This window comes from Rattus rattus, chromosome 1 (assembly GCF_011064425.1).
Source record: "Rattus rattus isolate New Zealand chromosome 1, Rrattus_CSIRO_v1, whole genome shotgun sequence".
NCBI classification, from domain to species: domain Eukaryota; kingdom Metazoa; phylum Chordata; class Mammalia; order Rodentia; family Muridae; genus Rattus; species Rattus rattus.
The window spans coordinates 205,988,653-206,008,783 of NC_046154.1; the positions used below are offsets into that span (position 1 = coordinate 205,988,653).

General features: G+C 55.6%; 1 protein-coding gene across 1 annotated transcript in view; it reads right to left on the minus strand.

Annotated features, from left to right (window-relative positions):
* The window catches only part of Lrp1 (LDL receptor related protein 1), an 80,682-nt gene continuing 60,551 nt past the window's right edge, over nucleotides 1-20,131 (minus strand). The window contains exons 49-89 of the mRNA XM_032914049.1: nucleotides 19,885-20,034; nucleotides 19,683-19,805; nucleotides 19,324-19,440; nucleotides 19,034-19,162; nucleotides 18,637-18,759; nucleotides 18,413-18,553; nucleotides 18,058-18,248; nucleotides 17,328-17,511; nucleotides 17,087-17,172; nucleotides 16,807-16,926; nucleotides 16,165-16,352; nucleotides 15,838-16,043; nucleotides 15,175-15,363; nucleotides 14,605-14,753; nucleotides 14,086-14,179; nucleotides 13,162-13,278; nucleotides 12,846-12,965; nucleotides 12,429-12,551; nucleotides 12,155-12,280; nucleotides 11,600-11,716; nucleotides 10,831-10,937; nucleotides 10,608-10,740; nucleotides 8,385-8,504; nucleotides 7,894-8,016; nucleotides 7,457-7,597; nucleotides 7,238-7,372; nucleotides 7,042-7,161; nucleotides 5,964-6,232; nucleotides 4,706-4,884; nucleotides 4,210-4,316; nucleotides 3,820-3,936; nucleotides 3,343-3,519; nucleotides 3,090-3,230; nucleotides 2,813-2,986; nucleotides 2,490-2,651; nucleotides 1,957-2,131; nucleotides 1,692-1,793; nucleotides 1,476-1,540; nucleotides 1,284-1,374; nucleotides 1,045-1,189; nucleotides 1-904 (exon numbers count right to left, since the gene is read on the minus strand). Coding sequence (XP_032769940.1) covers nucleotides 764-904; nucleotides 1,045-1,189; nucleotides 1,284-1,374; nucleotides 1,476-1,540; nucleotides 1,692-1,793; nucleotides 1,957-2,131; nucleotides 2,490-2,651; nucleotides 2,813-2,986; nucleotides 3,090-3,230; nucleotides 3,343-3,519; nucleotides 3,820-3,936; nucleotides 4,210-4,316; nucleotides 4,706-4,884; nucleotides 5,964-6,232; nucleotides 7,042-7,161; nucleotides 7,238-7,372; nucleotides 7,457-7,597; nucleotides 7,894-8,016; nucleotides 8,385-8,504; nucleotides 10,608-10,740; nucleotides 10,831-10,937; nucleotides 11,600-11,716; nucleotides 12,155-12,280; nucleotides 12,429-12,551; nucleotides 12,846-12,965; nucleotides 13,162-13,278; nucleotides 14,086-14,179; nucleotides 14,605-14,753; nucleotides 15,175-15,363; nucleotides 15,838-16,043; nucleotides 16,165-16,352; nucleotides 16,807-16,926; nucleotides 17,087-17,172; nucleotides 17,328-17,511; nucleotides 18,058-18,248; nucleotides 18,413-18,553; nucleotides 18,637-18,759; nucleotides 19,034-19,162; nucleotides 19,324-19,440; nucleotides 19,683-19,805; nucleotides 19,885-20,034 — 5,717 coding nt within the window. The 3' untranslated portion in view covers nucleotides 1-763. The remainder of the gene's footprint in view (nucleotides 905-1,044; nucleotides 1,190-1,283; nucleotides 1,375-1,475; nucleotides 1,541-1,691; nucleotides 1,794-1,956; nucleotides 2,132-2,489; nucleotides 2,652-2,812; nucleotides 2,987-3,089; nucleotides 3,231-3,342; nucleotides 3,520-3,819; nucleotides 3,937-4,209; nucleotides 4,317-4,705; nucleotides 4,885-5,963; nucleotides 6,233-7,041; nucleotides 7,162-7,237; nucleotides 7,373-7,456; nucleotides 7,598-7,893; nucleotides 8,017-8,384; nucleotides 8,505-10,607; nucleotides 10,741-10,830; nucleotides 10,938-11,599; nucleotides 11,717-12,154; nucleotides 12,281-12,428; nucleotides 12,552-12,845; nucleotides 12,966-13,161; nucleotides 13,279-14,085; nucleotides 14,180-14,604; nucleotides 14,754-15,174; nucleotides 15,364-15,837; nucleotides 16,044-16,164; nucleotides 16,353-16,806; nucleotides 16,927-17,086; nucleotides 17,173-17,327; nucleotides 17,512-18,057; nucleotides 18,249-18,412; nucleotides 18,554-18,636; nucleotides 18,760-19,033; nucleotides 19,163-19,323; nucleotides 19,441-19,682; nucleotides 19,806-19,884; nucleotides 20,035-20,131) is intronic.

Here is a 20,131-nt window from a genome sequence, read left to right on the forward strand (position 1 = left end):
CTTTTCTTTTTTTTTCCTTTTTTACAATTTTATTTATAACAATATCTGTGTTATTTAGTTGTAAAGGAATTCAGCAAAAATTATTAAAACGTTCACGTCCCCAAAATGGGGCTGCCCACTTGCCCTTCCTTGGTGTGCCCCAATTCTTCCTGGTCCTCAGGGGAGGGGAGACTGGGGGACAGTTACCAAAGAATGTGTTCAGCCCTAGGAGCCACAGAGGGGGCACTGGAGAGGCAAAGACCTGTCTGGAAGGGATACTGAGCATGGCCATCCCAGACGTGCCCCTAAAAGTGGGAGCTGGGGCTTGGGGTGACTTCCCTCAACTAAAAAATACTCCTACCTCAGCTAGAGCCAGATATTCCAGACAGGTTCAGCAGAGAGCTCCACCTCCCCAGAACTAACCCCAGGGAGCCGAGGAAAGGAAAGCTGGGACACTGGAGCCCTGTTGAGTGTCTTGTACAGGCGAGAGGCTGTGCCGCCAGCTTCCCGGGGTAAGGGAACGTATGTGGACTCCTTCATACCTTTGAGCCACAGAGCCCTCCCTGCCCCCTCAAGGCAGCATGGGGGGAGGGGATGCCGAGGAGCAGGCAGAAAGGAAATGCAAAGAGATAATACTGTGCTTGCTCACTCACATATAAAAAGTAATTCCTTCATTTTTACATTTGTACATCCGGCAGGGCCGGAGAAGGGCTGGCTGGGGAGAGGGCTCATTGAAAGACTCGTGTGGCAGGGGCTTTCTGGGGACGTCCGTTGGGGCAGGGCCCTATGCCAAGGGATCCCCTATCTCATCTTCAGGTCCCCGGCCCAGCAGTTCTCGCTTCTCGTCCGTGCTGGCCAGGGAGTGGCGGCTGCCATGACCCCCCATGTAGAGCGTGGCATACACTGGGTTGGTGAAGTTGGTAGGCTGCAAAAGAAAAAAAAATAGAGAGGTTCATATGATTAGAATACTCCGGCTTCTACCTCTGGGCGACACCTTTGGTTGCCTTGGTCACACCCAGCCTTTGGACCCTGCTCCAGAAGCTCCTTCAATGGCCTCCAGCGTACCTTGTCAGGGTCAAGGGCAAAATCAGCATCCAGGAGGCCCCCCACATCGTCGGGCTCTCCACCTTCATACATCTTGTAGGTAGGGTTTCCGATTTCCACATTCATGGCCCCATTGGTCATCCGCTGGTGCTGGAAGCCCTTAGCCCTGGGGAGAGGCAGGAGTCAGGGAACCGTGATGTTGGTGAGGTTATCAGACTGTAAAGTAACAGCCAGAATTTTCCAGACTCCCAGTGGCTCACCCTCGGACTCGCCGCTTATACCAGAACACCACGCCTGCCACCAGCAGCAGCAGGAGCAGCAGCAGCAGAGGGATCAGGATGGAGGTCATATCTGGAAAGAGAAGTTGGAAGATTGAGTCTGAAGCCTAGGGAGATGGGGGGCAGGAGGTTCTTGCTCTACGTCTTGGCAGTCCTGCTCTCCCCACCACTTACGCCCAGGCTGTTGCTGACTGACAACCTGCTCCTCGCACCGGGGTCCTGTCATATGGGGTGGGCACCTGCAGGCAAGAAAGCAAAACTCAGTGGGCCAGCATCACTTCCTCGACCACTTTAACTGGAGGTACTAGGCGGCCATATCATATCATTCCTCAGCTGGGGTTTTGGGGGGAGGGGCCAGCCTGTGCCTAGTGAGGCTCAGGTCCAACTCACTGGCACTCTGGCATCATCTTGCTGTTCATGGTGCAGGAGCCACCATTGCTACAGTGGTCGATGCAGGTCAGACAACTGGGGGCTACCCGGCCATCAGTGCAGCTGTGGAAAGGAATCAAAGTCTGGGGCTGGGGTTTGCGGAAGGGTATCTGTGATGCTAGGACAGGAACAGGGCCAGGAGGGGCCGGATGGGGCGGGGCCAGAATGGGCCACACAGTTGCCACAGGGCAGAATGTGGAGGTAGGACCCCCACCCCCCCACTCACTTGCAGGTGACATCTCCCGTCTGCTTATTGACCACACAGGCTCCCTGGAGACAGCGACTACACTTGTTCACCTCACACCTCGTTCCCTCAAAGTAGACAGTGCATCGACATTGTCGGGAGCCATCGGCGGCCATCTGACATGTGCCAAAGTTCTCACAGAAGCCTGAGCACTGCCCTGTGGTTGGGAGTGGAGAGGAAGTACCTCAAGCCCCGCCCCTTCATAAGGATCCAACTGTGCAGGGTCGAGGACTGTCCAGGACCTGTGGATGACTCCCACCTCCTCCTGAGCCCCCTAATGCCCTGTCACAGACCCCAGGACACTAGGGTGTTCCCTAAGCATTCAGAAAGGGCATTCCTTTTGTTGAATGATCCTGACGCCTGGAGGCTCCCTACACCAGGAAGGTGTGCCAATGTGGGGGGCAGCACCCACAGGTCTGGGCTTGGTTCATCTGCAGATGGCTTCCATCCTCTCGAACTGCCCCTTTGGGTTCCTGCTCCCCTCTTCCTTCGCGGGGGTTGGGGTGAATACTCACGGTACTGGCAACGGTCACCCAGGAAGCCAGGTAGACATCGGCACTGGGGCTGGTTACCCTGGTTGACGGTGCAGGTGCTGTTGTTAGCACAGTAGCCTGCACACACCTGCTGGGTGCACCTGGGGCCTGTGAAGCCGGTGGGACAGCGGCAGGTGGGCATGCCTGCGGGGAGAGGATCTGTCAGTGAGGCCGTGGCACTGGGGACCACCTGGGCCTATAGCAGAGCTGGGAGGGATCTTAGGGAAGGGGCAATAGGAAGACCAGGCGAGGAGAGGTTGGGGGTCAGGATGGTGGGGAAGGACCTGTCCTGATTGGGGGCATACCAGATGGGGAGGCTGCACAGGTGCCTCCGTTTTGACAGTATTCCCAGCACTGGTCCAGTTCACACTTATCGCCCGTGTAACGGGGCTGGCAGCGGCACTTGGGCTGCCTCCGAGCATTGAGGAAACAGCTACCACCATTGAAGCACTGCAGGGTACAGGTTCCAGGCCTAGGGGCTGCGGTAAGAACTTGTCAGGGCAGAGGAAGGGGATCAAGGGTCAGGGGAGCCAAAGGCTATCGGGAAGGGATCCTCAGGTACCGGGAAAGGGGTGTGCATACCATCTGGAGGGGGTGTCGGAGAGGGCACAGGCACACAGGTGCCATTGTCCAGCCTCTTTCCATTGGGACAGGTGCAGACAGGCCCACTGGGGCTCAGCAGACACAGCCATTCGCATTTCTTGCGGTCGCAGGGGTTAGTCACTGCAGGTGAGTGGAGGGGGTCCATGCTGAGCGGCGCGCACTTAGAACACCCTCCTTCTCAATAACCCCACCCCCAACCCCTTCCACACCCTGGGTCTTCTCTCTGAGGCACCTTCAGGCTGCTTGTGTTGATGGTACAGGACCACATCAGAGGCGTGGCTCAGGCCCCCTGTCAGGTTGACCAAGGGGCTGTGTCCAAACTTGTGGATCTTGAAGACACGGTTGTTGATGTAAGTGACGCCATAGATGTAGTCCTCGAACACGTCGATGCTGAAGGGGTGACTCAGGCCTGGGAGTGGGGGAGAGTCGGGTTATGTGAAGACAGGGACCTGGGCCTTGGACCCACTCTTTTACACGCCTGTCAGTGTAGGTCTCATCACCCCAAGACTTCTGGGTTCACGGGAGACTTCGGCTCTCTTTCCCACCCCTGCTCAACCCACACAACTTGATACTCATTGGTAGAGCGAATAAATGGTCAGGGGGGCGCAGGCCCACAGGCTGGCAGTGCTGGTGGGGCTTCCAAAGAACACAAGTCTTTGGGGTCAGCAGGAAGCCTGATGCCAACGTTGGGGACCAAGCACCCTCTAACCTCGTTTACTGTCAACAGCCACAATGGGGTCGGTGCCGTTGAGCCGGATGCTGCCGATGACCGATAGTTTGGCATCTGCCCAGTACAGCCGTTCATTGTGATAGTCGACGGCCAGACCTGGGGTGAGAGAATGCTGTCAGGCATCAGCTTCTGTCATGCCAGGCTGGGCGCAGAGAACAGAGCAGATTCTGCACGGTGTCCACAGCAGCGCTCGCTACCCTGCTCATACGACCTCTCCCAGTCGCCCATCGGGGAAACACTCCCACGGCCCTCAGCCTGATCTGCTGGAAACCGCCCACCCCACTGCCCACAGGGGTGACTTTGAGGTGACTTCTGAAGCAGCCGTGATCAGAGCCTGCCCCTTCCACACCCTAGCCCTGCCCCAGGGACCTGTGGGCCACTGAATGTTGTCTTGCACGAGGGTCTCCCGTAGGGTTCCATCCATCGCGGCTGTTTCAATCTTGGGGTGGTTCCCCCAGTCTGACCAGTACATGGTGCTGGGAAGGGAGAGATGAGAGTGGGTTGGACCCCAGGGCCAAGGAGACAGTGCGAGATGGAGCAGGGGGCACCTGGCCTGGCCTGAACACCCCTAGTATTGTGAGGAAGCACCCTGTCTCCTACAATGAGACCCAGGAGCCAGCTTCTGACCAATGCTAGCATCGACTGCTCTAACCACATGAGCAGCTGAGTGGGCAGAGCTACCCCTTCAGGGGGGCCCAGGAAAGCAGAGGTCAGCTATCCAAGTGGGAGTCCCTGATGATGGCTTTAGGAGGGCCAGAACTGGGGTAGCCTGGAAGCCTGTGGTCTCTGTCCTGTTGAGCCTACCACCTGTCTTGAGGGCCTCATGACACCAGCCCAGATGCCTCCCCCCAGGGCCCGTGCCCACCCCCTCAGTGGGTCCACCACGATGGCATGGGGCTCATCAATCATGCCCGAGATGAGCGTCTTGCGGTTCTCGCCCTTCATTTGCGCCACCTCAATCACGTCTCGGCCGGAGTCGGTCCAGTACACATTCCCGGCCACCCAGTCGATGGCAATGCCCCTCGGCATCTTCAGCCCTGAAATCTAAGTGGGGTCACACGGTCAGGGACTGCCATCTTGTCTCATCACCCCCATCACTGTCTGTCACCCCACAATGACCACAGCCTCTAGGTTCTTTAGGTCTCTATCATAGCTGTGGGCTGGAACTCACTGTGTTGCCTAGGCTGACCCTTTTTCTTATTTTTTTTTTTTTAAAGATTTATTTATTCTATATGAGTGCACTGTAGTAGACACACCAGAGGGCACCAGATCCCATTACAGACAGTGGTGGGCCACCATGTGGTTGCTGGGAATTGAACTCAGGACCTCTGGAAGAGCAGTCAGTGCTCTTAACCACTGAGCCATCTCTCCAGCCCGACCCTTTTCTCTTCCTCTGCCTCTCATATAGCTGGAGTTACAGGCATGAGCCAGGCCCAGCATATTTTCATGGTTTTCTAGTTAATTCAAAGTTTAAGAGAGGCTATGGGGTGGAGGCAGTGAAGTGGCTCATGGGGTAAAGGTGGCTTGCTGCCAAGCCTGAGGCCCAGAGTTCAATCCCTGGGACTCCTGGTAGAAACAAACTTTAAATTGTCCTCTGATTTCTGTGTGTGTACCAGGGCACAAACATGTGATATACGCACATACTCATGCACACACAAACTGTCAATGAAAAAAAAAAGCAGTGGCGTGAAGCTGGGAGTGTAGTTCGCTGCTAAAGCAGTTGGCTAGCATCCATGAAGTCCTTAGTTCAGATCTAGGACTAAAACCACCAAGCAGCCAGATCTATAAAGAAGCTTATAAGGCTAGGTATTATTATTATATCTTCATGGTTGTTGCTGAGGACCAAACCTCAAACTTAAGCAAGTTGGCCAGTATTGACATGGAGGTGTCACAGTGGACTATGCTTCTGAGTGCCAGTCTGTCCTGGTGGCCCATGTCACCACGTGGCAGGGCTGACTAGGGATACTAATTATTGCTCTGGCTGCTTTCTGTGCCAAGCAGGCAAGCCTGACCGCTCCTGTCTTCTCTAGTCTTATGCTCTCCCAGCTCCCACACTGTCCTTTTCAAGTCAGCTCTGTCCTGCAGAGCTCTCTCACAGGGTCTCTGACAGGCTGGACACTTACATTGAGGTGGGTGACTCCACGGTCGATCTGCCTCCGGTGACGGTTGGAAGTGGTAGGAGGGGCGGCAGGGGGTAGGCTCCTATAGGAGATAGTGCCCGTGTGCCAGTTAGTCCAGTAGACACGGCCGGCCTTGACATGGACGTCCATGGCATCTATGCGGACACTCTCGTCACCCTGGAAGGCCTGCTCATAGGCTGAGTGGGGGTGCCCTGGGAACAAGCTTCGGATCTCGTTGTCATCAGCGATGTATAGCACCTGGTACTCGGAGCCTGCCAGAGTAAACGACTACCTATCAGATGTGCGTGAGAACTCAGGGCCCGAGTTTCGTCCCTGGGACTCGTATGGCCAAGTACTGGAGTAGTGACCTCCACCCAAGACCCTGTTACACTACAGTAGCCTCTGATGTAGTCAGATCATTTGTTTTAGACAGAAAGGGAAGTTTCCGGTGCTGGTGTAGCGAATGGCAATTCTGAGGGCTAACCTGTAAGCTGACTCAGAATGACCAGATCTTTCAGAAATCTGCCCTTGAGTTACCCGCTTTGCCACCTGACAGAGCCAGGAATTCTGTCTGGTGGTCTCTGGGCAGCATCGCCATGTAAGTCTGCTACAGACTGATTAATGCTGAGAGGGTACAAGGATGTGGTGTGTATATGCATGGCGTGAGACGTGTGTGTATACACAGGAGTGTATATATATACACACCATGTGTGTGTACGATGTGTGAGTACAGACATATGAAAGGTGCAATGCCATGTCAGAACATGGAGGAGACATGCGGGTGGGCCCATGTGAGTCTGGCTGTACTCTCAACCTAGGGTGGAGGGGACACTTGTGTCACATGGGAGTGTTGCTCTCATAGAACTTCTCCAGAAAGCCAGCCGGTGCCTTCTACCTTTCCTATGCTTTGCTTTGCTCAGGATGGTGTCTTGGTGCACCTTGAGTCTGGGAGTCCATGCCTGAGCAAAGAAGTGTGCTTCGGAATGTTCCATGCCAGACTAGTACCATTTTATAGCTGGTGTGGCTCGGCCCCGCCCACCCTTCCGGTCCCACCCCTTCCGGTCCTCCCGGACTCCAGCACCTTCAGCTTTGCAGGTGTTGTGCGTCTTCATGAAGTTGCGTGCGCAGCTGCAGAGGTGGCCTCCCTTGGTGTTGTTGCAGAGCTGAGAGCAGGTGCCGAAGCGCAGGCACTCGTTGATGTCTGGGGGTTACACTGGGGGTCACAGGGGAGTCTAGGAGCTGGGGTTCCTGCCCCATCTCCCTTTCAGCTTTCCTACCCTGGCATCCGGGCTGGCCCGGCACAGTATGGAAGCCCGGGCGGCAGGCACAGTAGGCAGCCTTCTCGGTGCGCACACAGCGTGCTTCGTCCCCACACATGCTGGCATTGGTGGCACAGCTGGTCAGCTTGGGGTCTGTGGGGGACAGACAGTGGATTCCTTCCCCTGAACCCTGCCCCCAGGTGCCCACCCACCCTCTGCTCTCAGGCCTGATCCTACCTATGCTGCAGTCTTCTTCATCAGAGCCATCGCCACAGTCATCAAACATGTTACAGCGCAGCGAGGATGACAGGCAGCGCTGGTTCCGGCACAGGAACTCCTTCTTGTCTTTGCAGTGGGGGTTCTGGGCTGTGGGGGGCTCTGGGAAGGGGAGAGGCTTCAGGCTACTGAGCAGGCTACCCCTACATCCACAGGGATCTTGTGAACATAGTTGTGTCCTGGCTGTTCGTCGGGCTGAGGGTGTGTGTGTGTGTGTGTGTGTGTGTGTGTGTGTGTGTGTACACGCTGAACCTGCAGACTCAGATCGAGGAGGCTTCCCATACGTTTTCCCAAGGGCTCTACTCTCCCCAGATTTAGACTCCCCCCTTCAGCTTTACTGCAATGTCTGCTCCCCAGATGCAGCTCCCCTCAGCCCCTGCTCATTGCCCTCAGCTCACCACAATCCTCCTCGTCAGTCCCATCCCCACAGTTGTCGGTGCCGTCACACTGGCGCCCAATCCACAGGCAGACACGATCATTCTTGCATCGGAAGGGTCGGTTAGGAGGGCACTGGAACCGGGCTGTAGAAGCCAGGAGACAGAGCTGCGATCAGTCTTGGAGGTAGGGGGTAAGTGGTAGGGGAGAGCTGGCCATTGGGGAGTCTATGGGACTATGGGAGCCACATCCCCAGTTTTTGCCATGGATGACCTCTAACCTTGCCTTGTCCCACCCTAAATCTATCTATCTATCTATCTATCTATCTATCTATCTATCTATCTATCTATCTAATGCATATTAGTTCACTGTTGCTGTCTTCAGACACACCAGAAGAGGGCATCAGATCCCATTGCAGATGGTTGTGAGCCACCAGGTGGTTGCTGGGAATTGAACTCAGGACCCTCTAGAAGAGCAACCAGTGCTCTTAACCAGCCCCCACCCTAAATCTTACTGCATTCCTCAGGGTTCTCATCTGAGTTGTCCCCACAGTCGTCCTCTCCGTCACACTTCCAGGCCAGTGGCTTGCACAGGGTGTTGTTACATTGAAATTCATCCAAGGGGCAGGTCCTCACTGGGTGCAGGGCAAACAGGAGTAAGGATGAATGCAGCTGCTGCTGCAGGATGCTGTCCCTCATTCCCTCCCTGGGGTCAGCACAGAAGCTGTTGCTGAATCAAACTCAGACATCTTCATTTTCTGCCCCATGGGCAGAGGTGCTTCCTCTGGTATTTAGGGGAGGAGAGGCTATTTGGGGCAGTGTCGCCAGGGTTTAGGATGCTCTCCTTAAGTAGGTGAGGTAGGACACCTGAGTCTAGAATAGTCTGCGGCAGTTAGGGGACTTAGCTTTGGGTGCTACCATCAGCCCACAGGGCAGAACCAGAAGGTTGTCTTATAGGTGAGACCCCTGCTTCTCTTCTGACAGGTGTCACACTGGTCCCTCCCGTGGCTGAGCCCAGGCGTGTCTGGCTGTAGCAGCCCCTGACTCACTGCCTGCCCCAAGTCAGGGAGATGAGCAGGAACTAGCCTCTTCACACAGGCAACTGGGTAGAAGGTGGGTAGGGCGTGGGTGGTCCTGGCTACAGCCTTCTGCTGGCTCTCTACCTAGCTTAGCTCACTCAGAGCACTGCTGAGCTTAGATCTGTTACATTGTATTGTATTGTATTGTAGCACATTGTATTGTATTACTATGTATTGTATCACTATGTATTATTACAATGCCAAATATCCTGGTTGCCCCAGGGATCAGGAGATTCTTACACCGACCCAAGAGATGCTAGGTAACCTTACCCCCCAACTTATCCCTGATTGGTGAATAAAGATGCCTACAGCCTGTAGCTGAACAAAGAGAGATGGGTAGGGTTTTGGTTCCCAGGCTGGGGTCAGAGGCAGGGATCTTGAAGAGAGGGTGAAGATGCCATGGGGTAGGTGAGTCATGAAAATATGACCTCGAGGGCTGGCCAATTGGAGCTAAGAGCTGCTCAGATGCAACGTGGCAAGTTGTAACTTAGGGTTCTTGATGGAGAAGTAGATGCCAATAGCTTAGAGGTTAGATATCTGTCCAGCTCTAGTGTGTTAAAGGCTTATTATAAATATACATGTTTTCTGTCTTTTTTTTTTTTTATTAACTTGAATATTTCTTATATACATTTCGAGTGTTATTCCTTTTCCCGGTTTCGGGCACATCCCCCTCCCCCCCCTTCCTTATGGGTGTTCCCTCCCCACCCTCCCCTATTGCCGCCCTCCCCCAACTGTCTAGTTCACTGGGGTTTAGTCTTAGCAGGACCCAGGGCTTCCCCTTCCACTGGTGCTCTTACTAGGATATTCATTGCTACCTATGAGGTCAGAGTCCAGGGTCAGTCCATGTATAGTCTTTAGGTAGTGGCTTAGTCCTGGAAGCTCTGGTTGCTTGGCATTGTTGTACATATGGGGTCTCGAGCCCCTTCAAGCTCTTCCAGTTCTTTCTCTGATTCCTTCAACGAGGTCCTATTCTCAGTTCAGTGGTTTGCTGCTAACATTCGCCTCTGTATTTGCTGTATTCTGGCTGTGTCTATCAGGAGCGATCTACACTTCTGCACTTCTTTGCTTCATCCATCTTATCTAATTGGGTGGCTGTATATATATGGGCCACATGTGGGGCAGGCTCTGAATGGGTGTCCCTTCAGTCTCTGTTTTAATCTTTGCCTCTCTCTTCCCTGCAAGGGTATTCTTGTTCCCCTTTTAAAAAAGGAGTGAAGCATTCACATTTTGATCATCCGTCTTGAGTTTCATTTGTTCTAGGCATCTAGGGTAATTCAGGCATTTGGGCTAATAGCCACTTATCAATGAGTGCATACCATGTATGTCTTTCTGTGATTGGGTTAGCTCACTCAGGATGATATTTTCCAGTATGTTTTCTGTCTTTTATCTGGGAACTGAATGATGAAAGGTGGGGTAGAAATCCCTGGTGAGATTTAAAACTTAGTACAACAGGGTAAAACCTACATAAAAATGCATGCAGAGTGGGCCTAAGCCTTGCCTACTGCTATATCCAACACTAGGTCCGTGCCTGGCTTGCGGTATAAGGGTTTGTTGCAGGACCAAAAAATGGAGGAATTAAAAGATGGATTAACCTGGGCCACACAGTGGGCTGGTGGAGGTGGGAAGGGTGGAGGTGCCAGGAGGAAGGGGCTCACTCACCCCCAGTGCCACAGGCTTCCTCGTCACTGCCGTCCATACAGTCAGCATCCGCATCACAGCGCCAGCGCAGGGGGATGCAGTGACCACTCTTGCACTGGAACTGGTCCATATCACAGCGGGGGGTGCAGTCTTTCTGTGGGCACGGGGACCAGCAGCCCAATCAGGCCCTTGGGGTCCTGTCCTAACTCTACCGAGATCACCCCTTTCCTTGAGCTCTCCTCACCTCATCGGAGCCGTCGGCACAGTCATGATCGCCGTCACACTTCCAGCGCCCAGCAATGCAGCGGCCGTTGGCACAGGAAAACTCACTCTCAGAGCAGGGCCGAGGTGCTGAGGAGAGACAGGCCCCAGCAGGGTGGGCAAAAAGAGCATTCCCCAGCCCTCAGAACTACTAACCCCCAAATGCAATGCTCACTCCTACGGCTGTGAAGAGGCCACACAGCTGACTGGTGTAATGATCAAGACACTCAGCCATTTGCGGGCAGCTGACTGGCTGTCCTCAGGAGACTGGCTGGGCCAAGAGGGTACTCACACTTATCCCATGAGGTACAGACACATGGGAGAGGGCACAGATTCCTGGCCCTGTCCTTAGGACAGACCACGTTGGGGAGGGGAGGGAAGGACAAGACCACTGAGACAAGTGCCAGGTCTGGGGAAGAGGCCAGTTAAGGATGTGGGCAGAAACGCATGGCACAGGGATGGGTGGGCTCCAGGCAGAGGCAGAGCTGGCAGGAACGGGGGTACACCAGAGACACCTACCTCTGCAACCCCAAGAGGACAGTGTGAAAATGGAGAGAAACGTGAGATGAGATGAAATGTCACAAGCTCAAGGACAGGACATAGGGTGGGGTGGAGCGCAGTTGAGGGGTGCCTGACCCCCTTGCCCTGGGAGGCCACCCCCTGCACGGGGCTAGGGGCAGCGTGGGTGCTGAGGAGGGAGATGCCGAGGCCCGGGAAAGGAAGTGACAGGCGGGGTAAGGCGTAGGACATACTGCAGCTCTCCTCGTCTGAGTTATCCCCACAGTCATTGTCATAGTCACACTGCCAGCGGCCTGGTACACAGCGGTTGTTTTTGCAGCGGAACTGGTATGGCTCACAGGTGCGCTCATCTGGGGGAGGGAAAACATGGAGGCAGATATTGGGGTGGTCAGGGGTTGAGCAGGTGGCAGATGCTAGGGTCTAGGGTAAGCAGCGAGAAGGTGGTCATTGCTGTCTGAGGGAGCTCTGCTCTGAGGTGCAGGACTGACACTCCTGCCATCAGGTGGTTCTGGGCAAGACAGGCAAAGTGTGTGGGGAGGGCAGCTGATTTGGGGGGTGCGCAGGTGAACAGGGAGGGTACTGGAGAGTCTGCACAATTCTAATCTGAGGGGTAGCTAGGGAGAGAAGCAGGATTCAGAGGTGGTGGGCACTACAGGATAAGCTTCCTTGTATCAGCCCTGCGCTGGGTCATGCTGAGACCCCACCAGCAGGCAGCCCAGACGCCTACCAGCAAACTTCATTCTACCCATAATCCCAAACTGCCATCCTCTCAGGATGTCCAGGCTTACCACACTCTTCCTTGGGCTCATCTGAGCCGTCCCCACAGTCGTCTTCTCCGTCACACTTCCAGCGTGCAGGGATGCAGCGGCCCGAGTCCTTGCAGCGGAACTCATCCACCCCGCAGGTCATCTGGGCTGCAAGGCACCGGCTCGGGTGAGGAGGAGTCCCCACCAAGGAGTCACTGGGCAAGGGTATGGTAGCCGAGGGAAGGGTCTGTATGCTGGGGTGATGGAGCCACAGATGCTGCGAGGGAAGATGGTCCAGGGGTGACAGGCAACTCACTGCAGTTGGCAGGTTCATCACTTCCGTCCACACAGTCATTGTCCCTGTCACAGACCCAGACTCGGGGGATGCAGCGCTTGGTGATAGAGCACTGGAACTGGTTGGGGGCACAGGTCACCTCAGCTGCAAGATGGAACAGAGGATAAGGACCCTACCCTTTATCTCCTCATAGCTTCAGTGCCATGCTCTCCCTCTTCCGAAAGCCTGCCCCTGGTCTCAGTCAGGAGGAAGAAATGGTTTACCCCCGGCCTGGATCTGCAGACTGTCCACACCAAGCACGGAGCTTTTCTGAGCAAACCAGGAGACACCCAATGTGACTTATGTCCCACCCGAAACAGAGCTGCCTCTATGGGAAGCAGTGGGCAACTACGGTGTGTGCCAATGTCCCCTGCCCACTTCCCTGAACCCAGCACGTACGACAATCCCGTTCATCCTCGCCGTCCCCACAGTTGTCCTGCCCGTTGCAACGGAAGATGCCAGGGATACAGCGGTTGGTGTTGGTGCACTTGAATTGACTGGGCAAGCAGACGTGGATGTCTGGGAGAGGGAGGAGGAGAGGTAGGGCGCTCAGGGTGGGTAGACACCTCTGTGTCCCTTGTAGTGGACGGGTGGGCTTTGGTCCCAAGCCTAGAAATGTAGCCTAGAGAGAAAGCTGCTGCAGGCTGGCACTTCCTCTCTCTTGGAGCCCTCAAGTGCTGGGGAAGGAATGGCTGGTATCTAGGCAGCTCCTTACCACAGTTGGCCTCGTCACTATTGTCTTGGCAGTCATTGTCCCCATCACAGATGAAGGCAGGGTTGGTGCAGATGCCGGTGGAGCACTGGAACTGGCCTGGGCGGCACTTGAACTCGGCTGCCGGGAAGGGAGGCTCAGTGTCAGGAGTAGGAGATGGGTCAGGGAGATGGCACAGCGGGCATTGCCACCTAAGCCTAATCACCCAATGATCGTCAGAACCCAGTGAGGAAAGAGAAAGCTGAGAGAGTTGTCTTCTGACTGTCACACATTTCACCACGTCATGCACATGTCTGCACTGGCAAACGTACCCTGCACACATGCAGGCACACACACACACACACACACACACACACACACACACAGGAGAGAGAGAGAGAGAGAGAGAGAGAGAGAGAGAGAGACAGAGATACACATGACAGCAGGCACACAAACATACACAGACACACACACACACAGAGACACACAGAGGGAGAGAGAAAGAGAGATACACACATAGACATGCAGGCACACACACACAGACACACACACAGAGGAGAGAGAGAGAGAGAGAGAGAGAGACAGGGACAGATACACACATAGACATGCAAGCACACATACACATACACATACACACACACACACACACACAGAGAGAGAGAGAGAGAGAGAGAGAGAGAGAGAGGGAGAGAGGAGAGAGAGAGATACACACATAGACATGCAGGCACACAAACATACACAGACACACACACACACACAGAGAGACACAGATTCACACACAGGCACACATAGACATGCAGGCACACACAGACACATGCACATATACATGCAGGCGTACACACACACACACACACACACACACACACACACACACACACACAGAAAGAGCAGGAGCAAGTGGGCTCCCTTGGTGAGGTCTCCACCCCTGGTGGCCACAAGGACACTCACGACAGTCTGGAGGCTCGTCTGAGTGGTCCCCACAGTCGTCCTCGGTGTCACACTTCCACCAGAAGGGGATGCACTTGTCGTTCTTGCACACAAACTGGAAGGCAAGTGGGCAAGAGGGGTTGGAGAGGGTATGGGGAACTTGGAAGGTTTTCTTTCACGGGGCAAAAAATGTTTCAGAGAAATGGTGGTGTTAGAGTTTGTGGGGTGACAGAGCTGGACAGAAAGTTGAGCTATAATGAATCTAGGAAAGCCAGATGAGGGGGTGTCTGTATGGGGAGAGCACGGGAAGGCAAGAGCTCATGGCCCTGGAGAGGTCGGCATTAGAGGTGCTTGAAAGGTGATGGCATACAAGGACTGCCGTGAGAATACAAAAGGCAGGCAGGAAGTGTGCCAGTGTCAACACGAACATGCCAGAGGTGCAGGCATTAGTGGGTGCAGGCATTAGTGGGTGCTGGAAGCAGGAATTCGGGGTCAGGGGACTGGGGTGCTGCAGTGTGGGGATCTTGAGAGGAACTTCACCTGGCTTGCTGTGCAGTTAGACACACAGGTACGGCCGTCACCACCCAGATAGAAGTTGGTGGGGCAGGCGCATTTGTGACCACCCCCAGGAGACAGCAGGCACAGGTTGCTGCAGCCACCGTTGTTGACTTTGCAGGGGTGATTGGGCACTGCCAGAAGAAAGAGGTTGAAGGATCATGGCTGCCCACTGGCTTCTCTGACTGTGAGGGCAGGTCCTGCTGGGAATGGTTTCTGGCCTTCTAAAGGATGTCTGGCTGCACAGAGGCAGGGTAGATCTCTATCCTACCCTGAATCTGTCTGCTTTCAGGACTTCCTCTGACGTTCTTTGCCCACACTCACTAATCTCTGGGCTCTCTGACTACTTCAGGGCCTGGTTTCCAGAGACCCCCATGTTGAACTCAGGGCTGACTGAAGCCTCTGTACATCCTGGACCTGGTAGGGATGCTCAGTGTCCGGGAGGGGAGGAGCAGAAACTCCCACTGAGGCTATAGGTCTTGACCCTTGCTGAGAAGAGGCCGCTCATGCTTGGACCGCTCTTCCTGCACCTCCCTGCCGTGTGTCCTCCCTTACCATCCGGCTGGCGCAGGGCGTGGAAGACGTGTAGGTCCATGGGCCGGTGCAGGGTGCTGATGAGGAGGGTTTTGTTGGCACCCGTGGTCTTATGGGCCCGGTTGATGGACTTTGTTTCCCAGTCGGTCCAGTAGACGTAATCCTCAAATAGGGTCAGTGCAAAGATGTGTGGGATGTCTTGGCTCAGCACTGTGGGAGGGGAAGCAGGGGAGACAGAGCAGAAGTTGGCGCCGAGTACAGACTGGGTTCTGTGCCTACCTGACCTCCTTGAATCCCATCGCAGCCCTGAGAGGGGAATGAATCCCAGGCCCAGGGGTTTCTGTGGCTTCCTAAGGTTGAACATGACAGCTTGTCCAACAGCCACACTGCTGCTCTGGCATAGGACATAGCTCCTCCTGGGAAGGGTAACGCACGGGTGGGGGCTCTTCAGGTAGCCCTCCTGTGCCCACCCCCTCAGGCCATTATCCCAAGCTGCACAGGGGATAGCTCTTTTCCCTCCTAGGAGCTGGATTGTAGCCTGGTGTCTGAGCCAGTCCCAGGGGAGCACCAGGGTATTGAAGCCCCAAGACCCTGGTTTGTGGTGTCTGTACACTATGCCTTCTTGGCCCCTCCACAGACCCATTAGACCCCCCAGGCTTCGGGCAGCCTCACTAGCATACGGACCAACATGGCGGTTGGATCCATCCAGGCTGGCAAACTCGATGTAGTCCTCACGGGCATCAGCCCAGTAGATGCGCTCCGTGACGTAGTCCACAGTCAGGCCATTGGGCCATGTGATCTTAGTGTCCACAATGATACTGCGGCTAGACCCATCCATGCCAATCCGACCGATCAGTGAGTGGTCACCCCAGTCTGTCCAGTAGAGGTACCTGGCAGGTGGGGAGCAGTGAACCCTAAGAGTCTAGAGACTGTCCCACCAGGAGCCTGCAGGTTGAGCAGGCTCGGGTGTTTCCCAGGGTTCCCCCCAATCTTTCCTTCTTGTCTGCTTACCCGTTCTGTACATCCACCACAAGAGCCCTGGGCTCACGGAGGCCAGAGCTGACCAGCACTGTCCGATAGGCCCCGTTGAGCTTGGACACCTCAATGGTGTCTCTGCCCTTGTCACACCAGTACAGGTTGCCACCCACCCAGTCCACAGCCAGCCCATCTGGGTTACTAAGGCCTGTCCGGTGCAGAACCTGTAGGGAACACAGAGGAGGAGGAGCTGGTGGGATCCTGGTCTCTGACACATGGCTTCTCTCTCTCCTGTCACATGCAGCACAGCTCCCACCGTTAGCTTTGCTGGGGAGATAATGGATCTAAAACGTCCTGTCCCAGGCCCGACAGTAAGTGTCTATCACCAGGAACTCCAAGCAGGGGGGTCTCTCAGGCCACTGACACACACCCAGTGCACTCAGAATGTAGCAAGGGGAGGTGGGAGGAACCTCCTATGCTTGCACACTTTGAGTTTAGAGGAGTTAGAGAGGCTGAGACGAGCAGAATGTTTTGTGGCACAGCAAGGAGGGTGAATTGGTATTGATTGTGGTGTAGGAGAAGGGGAGACAAGATCTGACTGTGGGGAGGGGTGTGACGCTCAGCCCCAGGGCCCCTGGTGCACACGTTGACCAACATGGGGCAGCCCTCTGTTTTCACCTGCACATTGCTACCATTGAGGTGCATCCTTCGGATCATGCTGCCCTGGGTCGTCACGTCTGTCCAGTAGATCATCTGCTCCCGGTAGTCAAAGTCCAAGGCGACTGCATTGTTCAGGCCCTGGGTTTGGGATGGGAACAGGGAAGTCAGCTGCCAGCAGGGCACATGTGGATCTGGGGAAGGATGGCTGGAGGGCGAGGGAGTAGGAGACAACCATGGGCTCCCCGGCAGGAAGAACTCAGGCAGTCAATGGGCACAAGGAAAGCTTGATTTTTGGCACCTGCTTAAGCAGTGTGTAGTTGGAGCCGTCCAAGTTGAGCTTGCGCAGGTAGTACCGGTTAGCAAAGATGAGAAACGGTTCCTCATCTGTAGGGGGAAGGTCCCAGCTCAGCTCCTGGCTTAGGTATGCTGGGGCAGCTCTGGTCCCGCAGGGTATCTCTAGCTACATTGTATCAAGCCCTCTCCCTACCTGCCTCCCATTGCCAAAGCCATGCATCTCACCCTCCAAGTGCCCGTCTCACCGGTCACAGCTTTGCAGCTGTGGGGGTCGCCACCGCGGGGTGCGTAGCCCTCTACACACAGACACTTGTAACTGCCATGGGTGTTGATGCAGAGCTGGCTGCAGGGGAAAGTGGTGCTGCACTCGTCCACATCGGCACAGGTTCTGCCATCATCCTTTAGCCGGAAGCCAGGGCGACAGCGGCACTGTGGGGATAAGGGATGTGCAGCTGAGGACACAGCTGGAGTCTGCCCTTACCCTCTCTGGAAACCGGTGACTAGAGCCCATCTGGAGGGCTTGGGGAGGCACGCAGACTGCAATCTGTACACCCTGTCCCTGGAGCTTCCTCATGTGGCTGTCATTCTGCTTTGGTGGCATCCCTCTCATGTCCCTCACTTCCCAGTCCCTTGGTGTAGCTTAGCACTGGCTAAGGCTTTTTATCACCTATATTCGCTTCCTTGGGGATTTAAATAGCCTCTCTGGGGTGATAACTCTTCCTCCAGGCCGGGGCCTTTAGCTTCAACTCCTGAGCAACATATCTGCTTGACAACCCACTCTCTTTTCTCCCAGGCTTTATCTAAGCTGTGAACACATCCCTCTGTGTTCTATGGAGACTCTAACTGAAGAGATTTCTGTCTGCCCTGCTATGCTCTTGGAGCCTAGTACACTGCCTGGCAGAGTGGGTTCTCAATAAGTACTTGACGGAGGAATGAGGGGGAGGAGCAAAGGGGTCTGGCCGGATCCACGTGTACCTTAAAGCCTATCTTGAGGTCCTCGCAGTCCTGACTGCAGCCACTGAGCTTGCGGCTGAGACACTCGTTGACGTGGCACCCGCGTTCGTCTGAACCATCCCCGCAGTCGTCCTGGCCATTGCAGAGCAACGCCTCAGCCACGCAGCGCCCGCTGCTGCACAGGAACTGTGATGAGGCATTGCATTTGTGCTCTGTGGAGGGTGGCGGAACCGGTCAGTGGGGTCACAGGAGAGGAGGAAGAGGAGAAAGAGGAGGAAGGGCGCCACCTAGAGGCCGACGTGGAGGGTGGCGGGAACAGGTCAGTGGGGGGGGGCACAGGAGAGGAGGGAGGACAGGGTGCCACCTAGAGGCCGACCTGGGCTTGTGCAGTGTGGGTTCTTGGGAGCCTCATCACTGTGGTCATGACAGTCATTCTCCCCATCACACTCCCACTGGCGGGAGCTCAGACAACGCCCATTGGCGCATCGGAATTCGTTGGGGCCGCAGGTTGGGTATTCTGTGGTGGGGAGAGGCGATGGATGATGAGGCTGGACTCCCAGCATGGCTAGGCAGGGCTATTCCTCCAGTCACAGCACTCACCACACTCAGGGGATTCATCAGAGCCATCGGCACAGTCGCGGTCATGGTCACACACAAAATGCTTGGGAATACACAGGCGGTTCTGGCACATGAACTCACGGTCGTCACAGGTGCTGTTGTACACTGGGGATGGAGGTAGAGAGTCCCTCCTCAGGCCTGCCCTGCTCCAGCACTGACCTAATAGCTATTGATGGTCGCCCCACCCCCATCCTGAGGTTCCTGGACCTGCGTGGGGGCATCGGGCAGAATGGGAGGATCCAGGAGCTGAGGCTATGGCTCTACACTCACAAACCGACTGAAGTTCTTCCTACCCTTGACCTCATTCATTTGCCGGCATTGCCAGAGCAGGGCTGTGATGTTTGCTGCCCACCCATTCCTCACGGCCTCTCCCACTCACGGCAGCCAGCTGAGATGCTCTCATCCGCGCCATCAGCACAGTCCTTGTCACCGTCACAGAGCCAGCGCTCGGGGACACACACGTGGGTGCCAGGACAGGAGAAGGAGGAGGGGCCGCAAGTCTTGCCTTCTGTGGGCGGGGCAGGGAGACACACAGAGACTCAGGAGGGGACAGGGCAGAGTGGGCAGCCGTGACAACATGGCCTACTGGTATGCGGACTCTTCCTTAGCGGGTAGGACAAATGTCTCTCCTTGTGACACCTCCTGAACCTGCTTCAGGCCACTCCTTACCACAGTGAGCTGCCTCGTCGGAGCCGTCCCCGCAGTCATCGCTGCCGTCACACAGCCACTGCTTGGAGATACAGCGGTGGTTCTGGCACTCAAACTGGGCCTCCGAGCAGAACTTGTCTGGAATAGAGAGGAGCCATAATGAGAAGACAAGGAGAGACAGAGCAGGTGCCTGTGGTATCCCTCCGTGAAGCCGAAGAAGTGACCCTATTCTGGAGTCTGAGAGGGTGAGGCACAGTGGGAACCCAGGCGTTTCCCATAAGGACTGTGAGGTGAGAGCTAGGTAGGGTCTTCACACTTGGTGGGTGGGCAGGGGTGGAGTGGGGGAGGGAGGCTGGGTGCTAGGCTGCTCGGGCACTCACTGCAGTGGGTCTCATCCTCGCCGTTCTCACAGTCATCCTCTTTGTCACACGTCCAGCTCATGGGGATGCAGCGCCCGCTGGGGCAGGCAAAGTAGTTGAGTGGGCACCGTGGGCGCTTCACACCTGGGGGTAGAAGGGAGCTGTGAAGACGCTGCCAGTCCCCTGGGCCTCCCGTCCACCCGGCAGGCTTCTGCTGGCCAACCTGGGCAGTCACGCTCGTCACTGTAGTCTCCACAGTCGTTGGCACCATCGCACACCCAGCTGGGTGCATAGCAGAGGGATGTCCGCTCGCAAGGCTGGAAGAGGACACCTTTCACGCCCAGGCGGAAATAACTGCTGCAGTCAGTGGCGCCTGGTGGAGGGAGGGTGGGTGGGTAAGGGGTCTCACCCAGCTCCCTCTAAGAGCAGCTGCTGGCCCTGTGGTACCCCTGTGGTTTCAGATTTGGTGC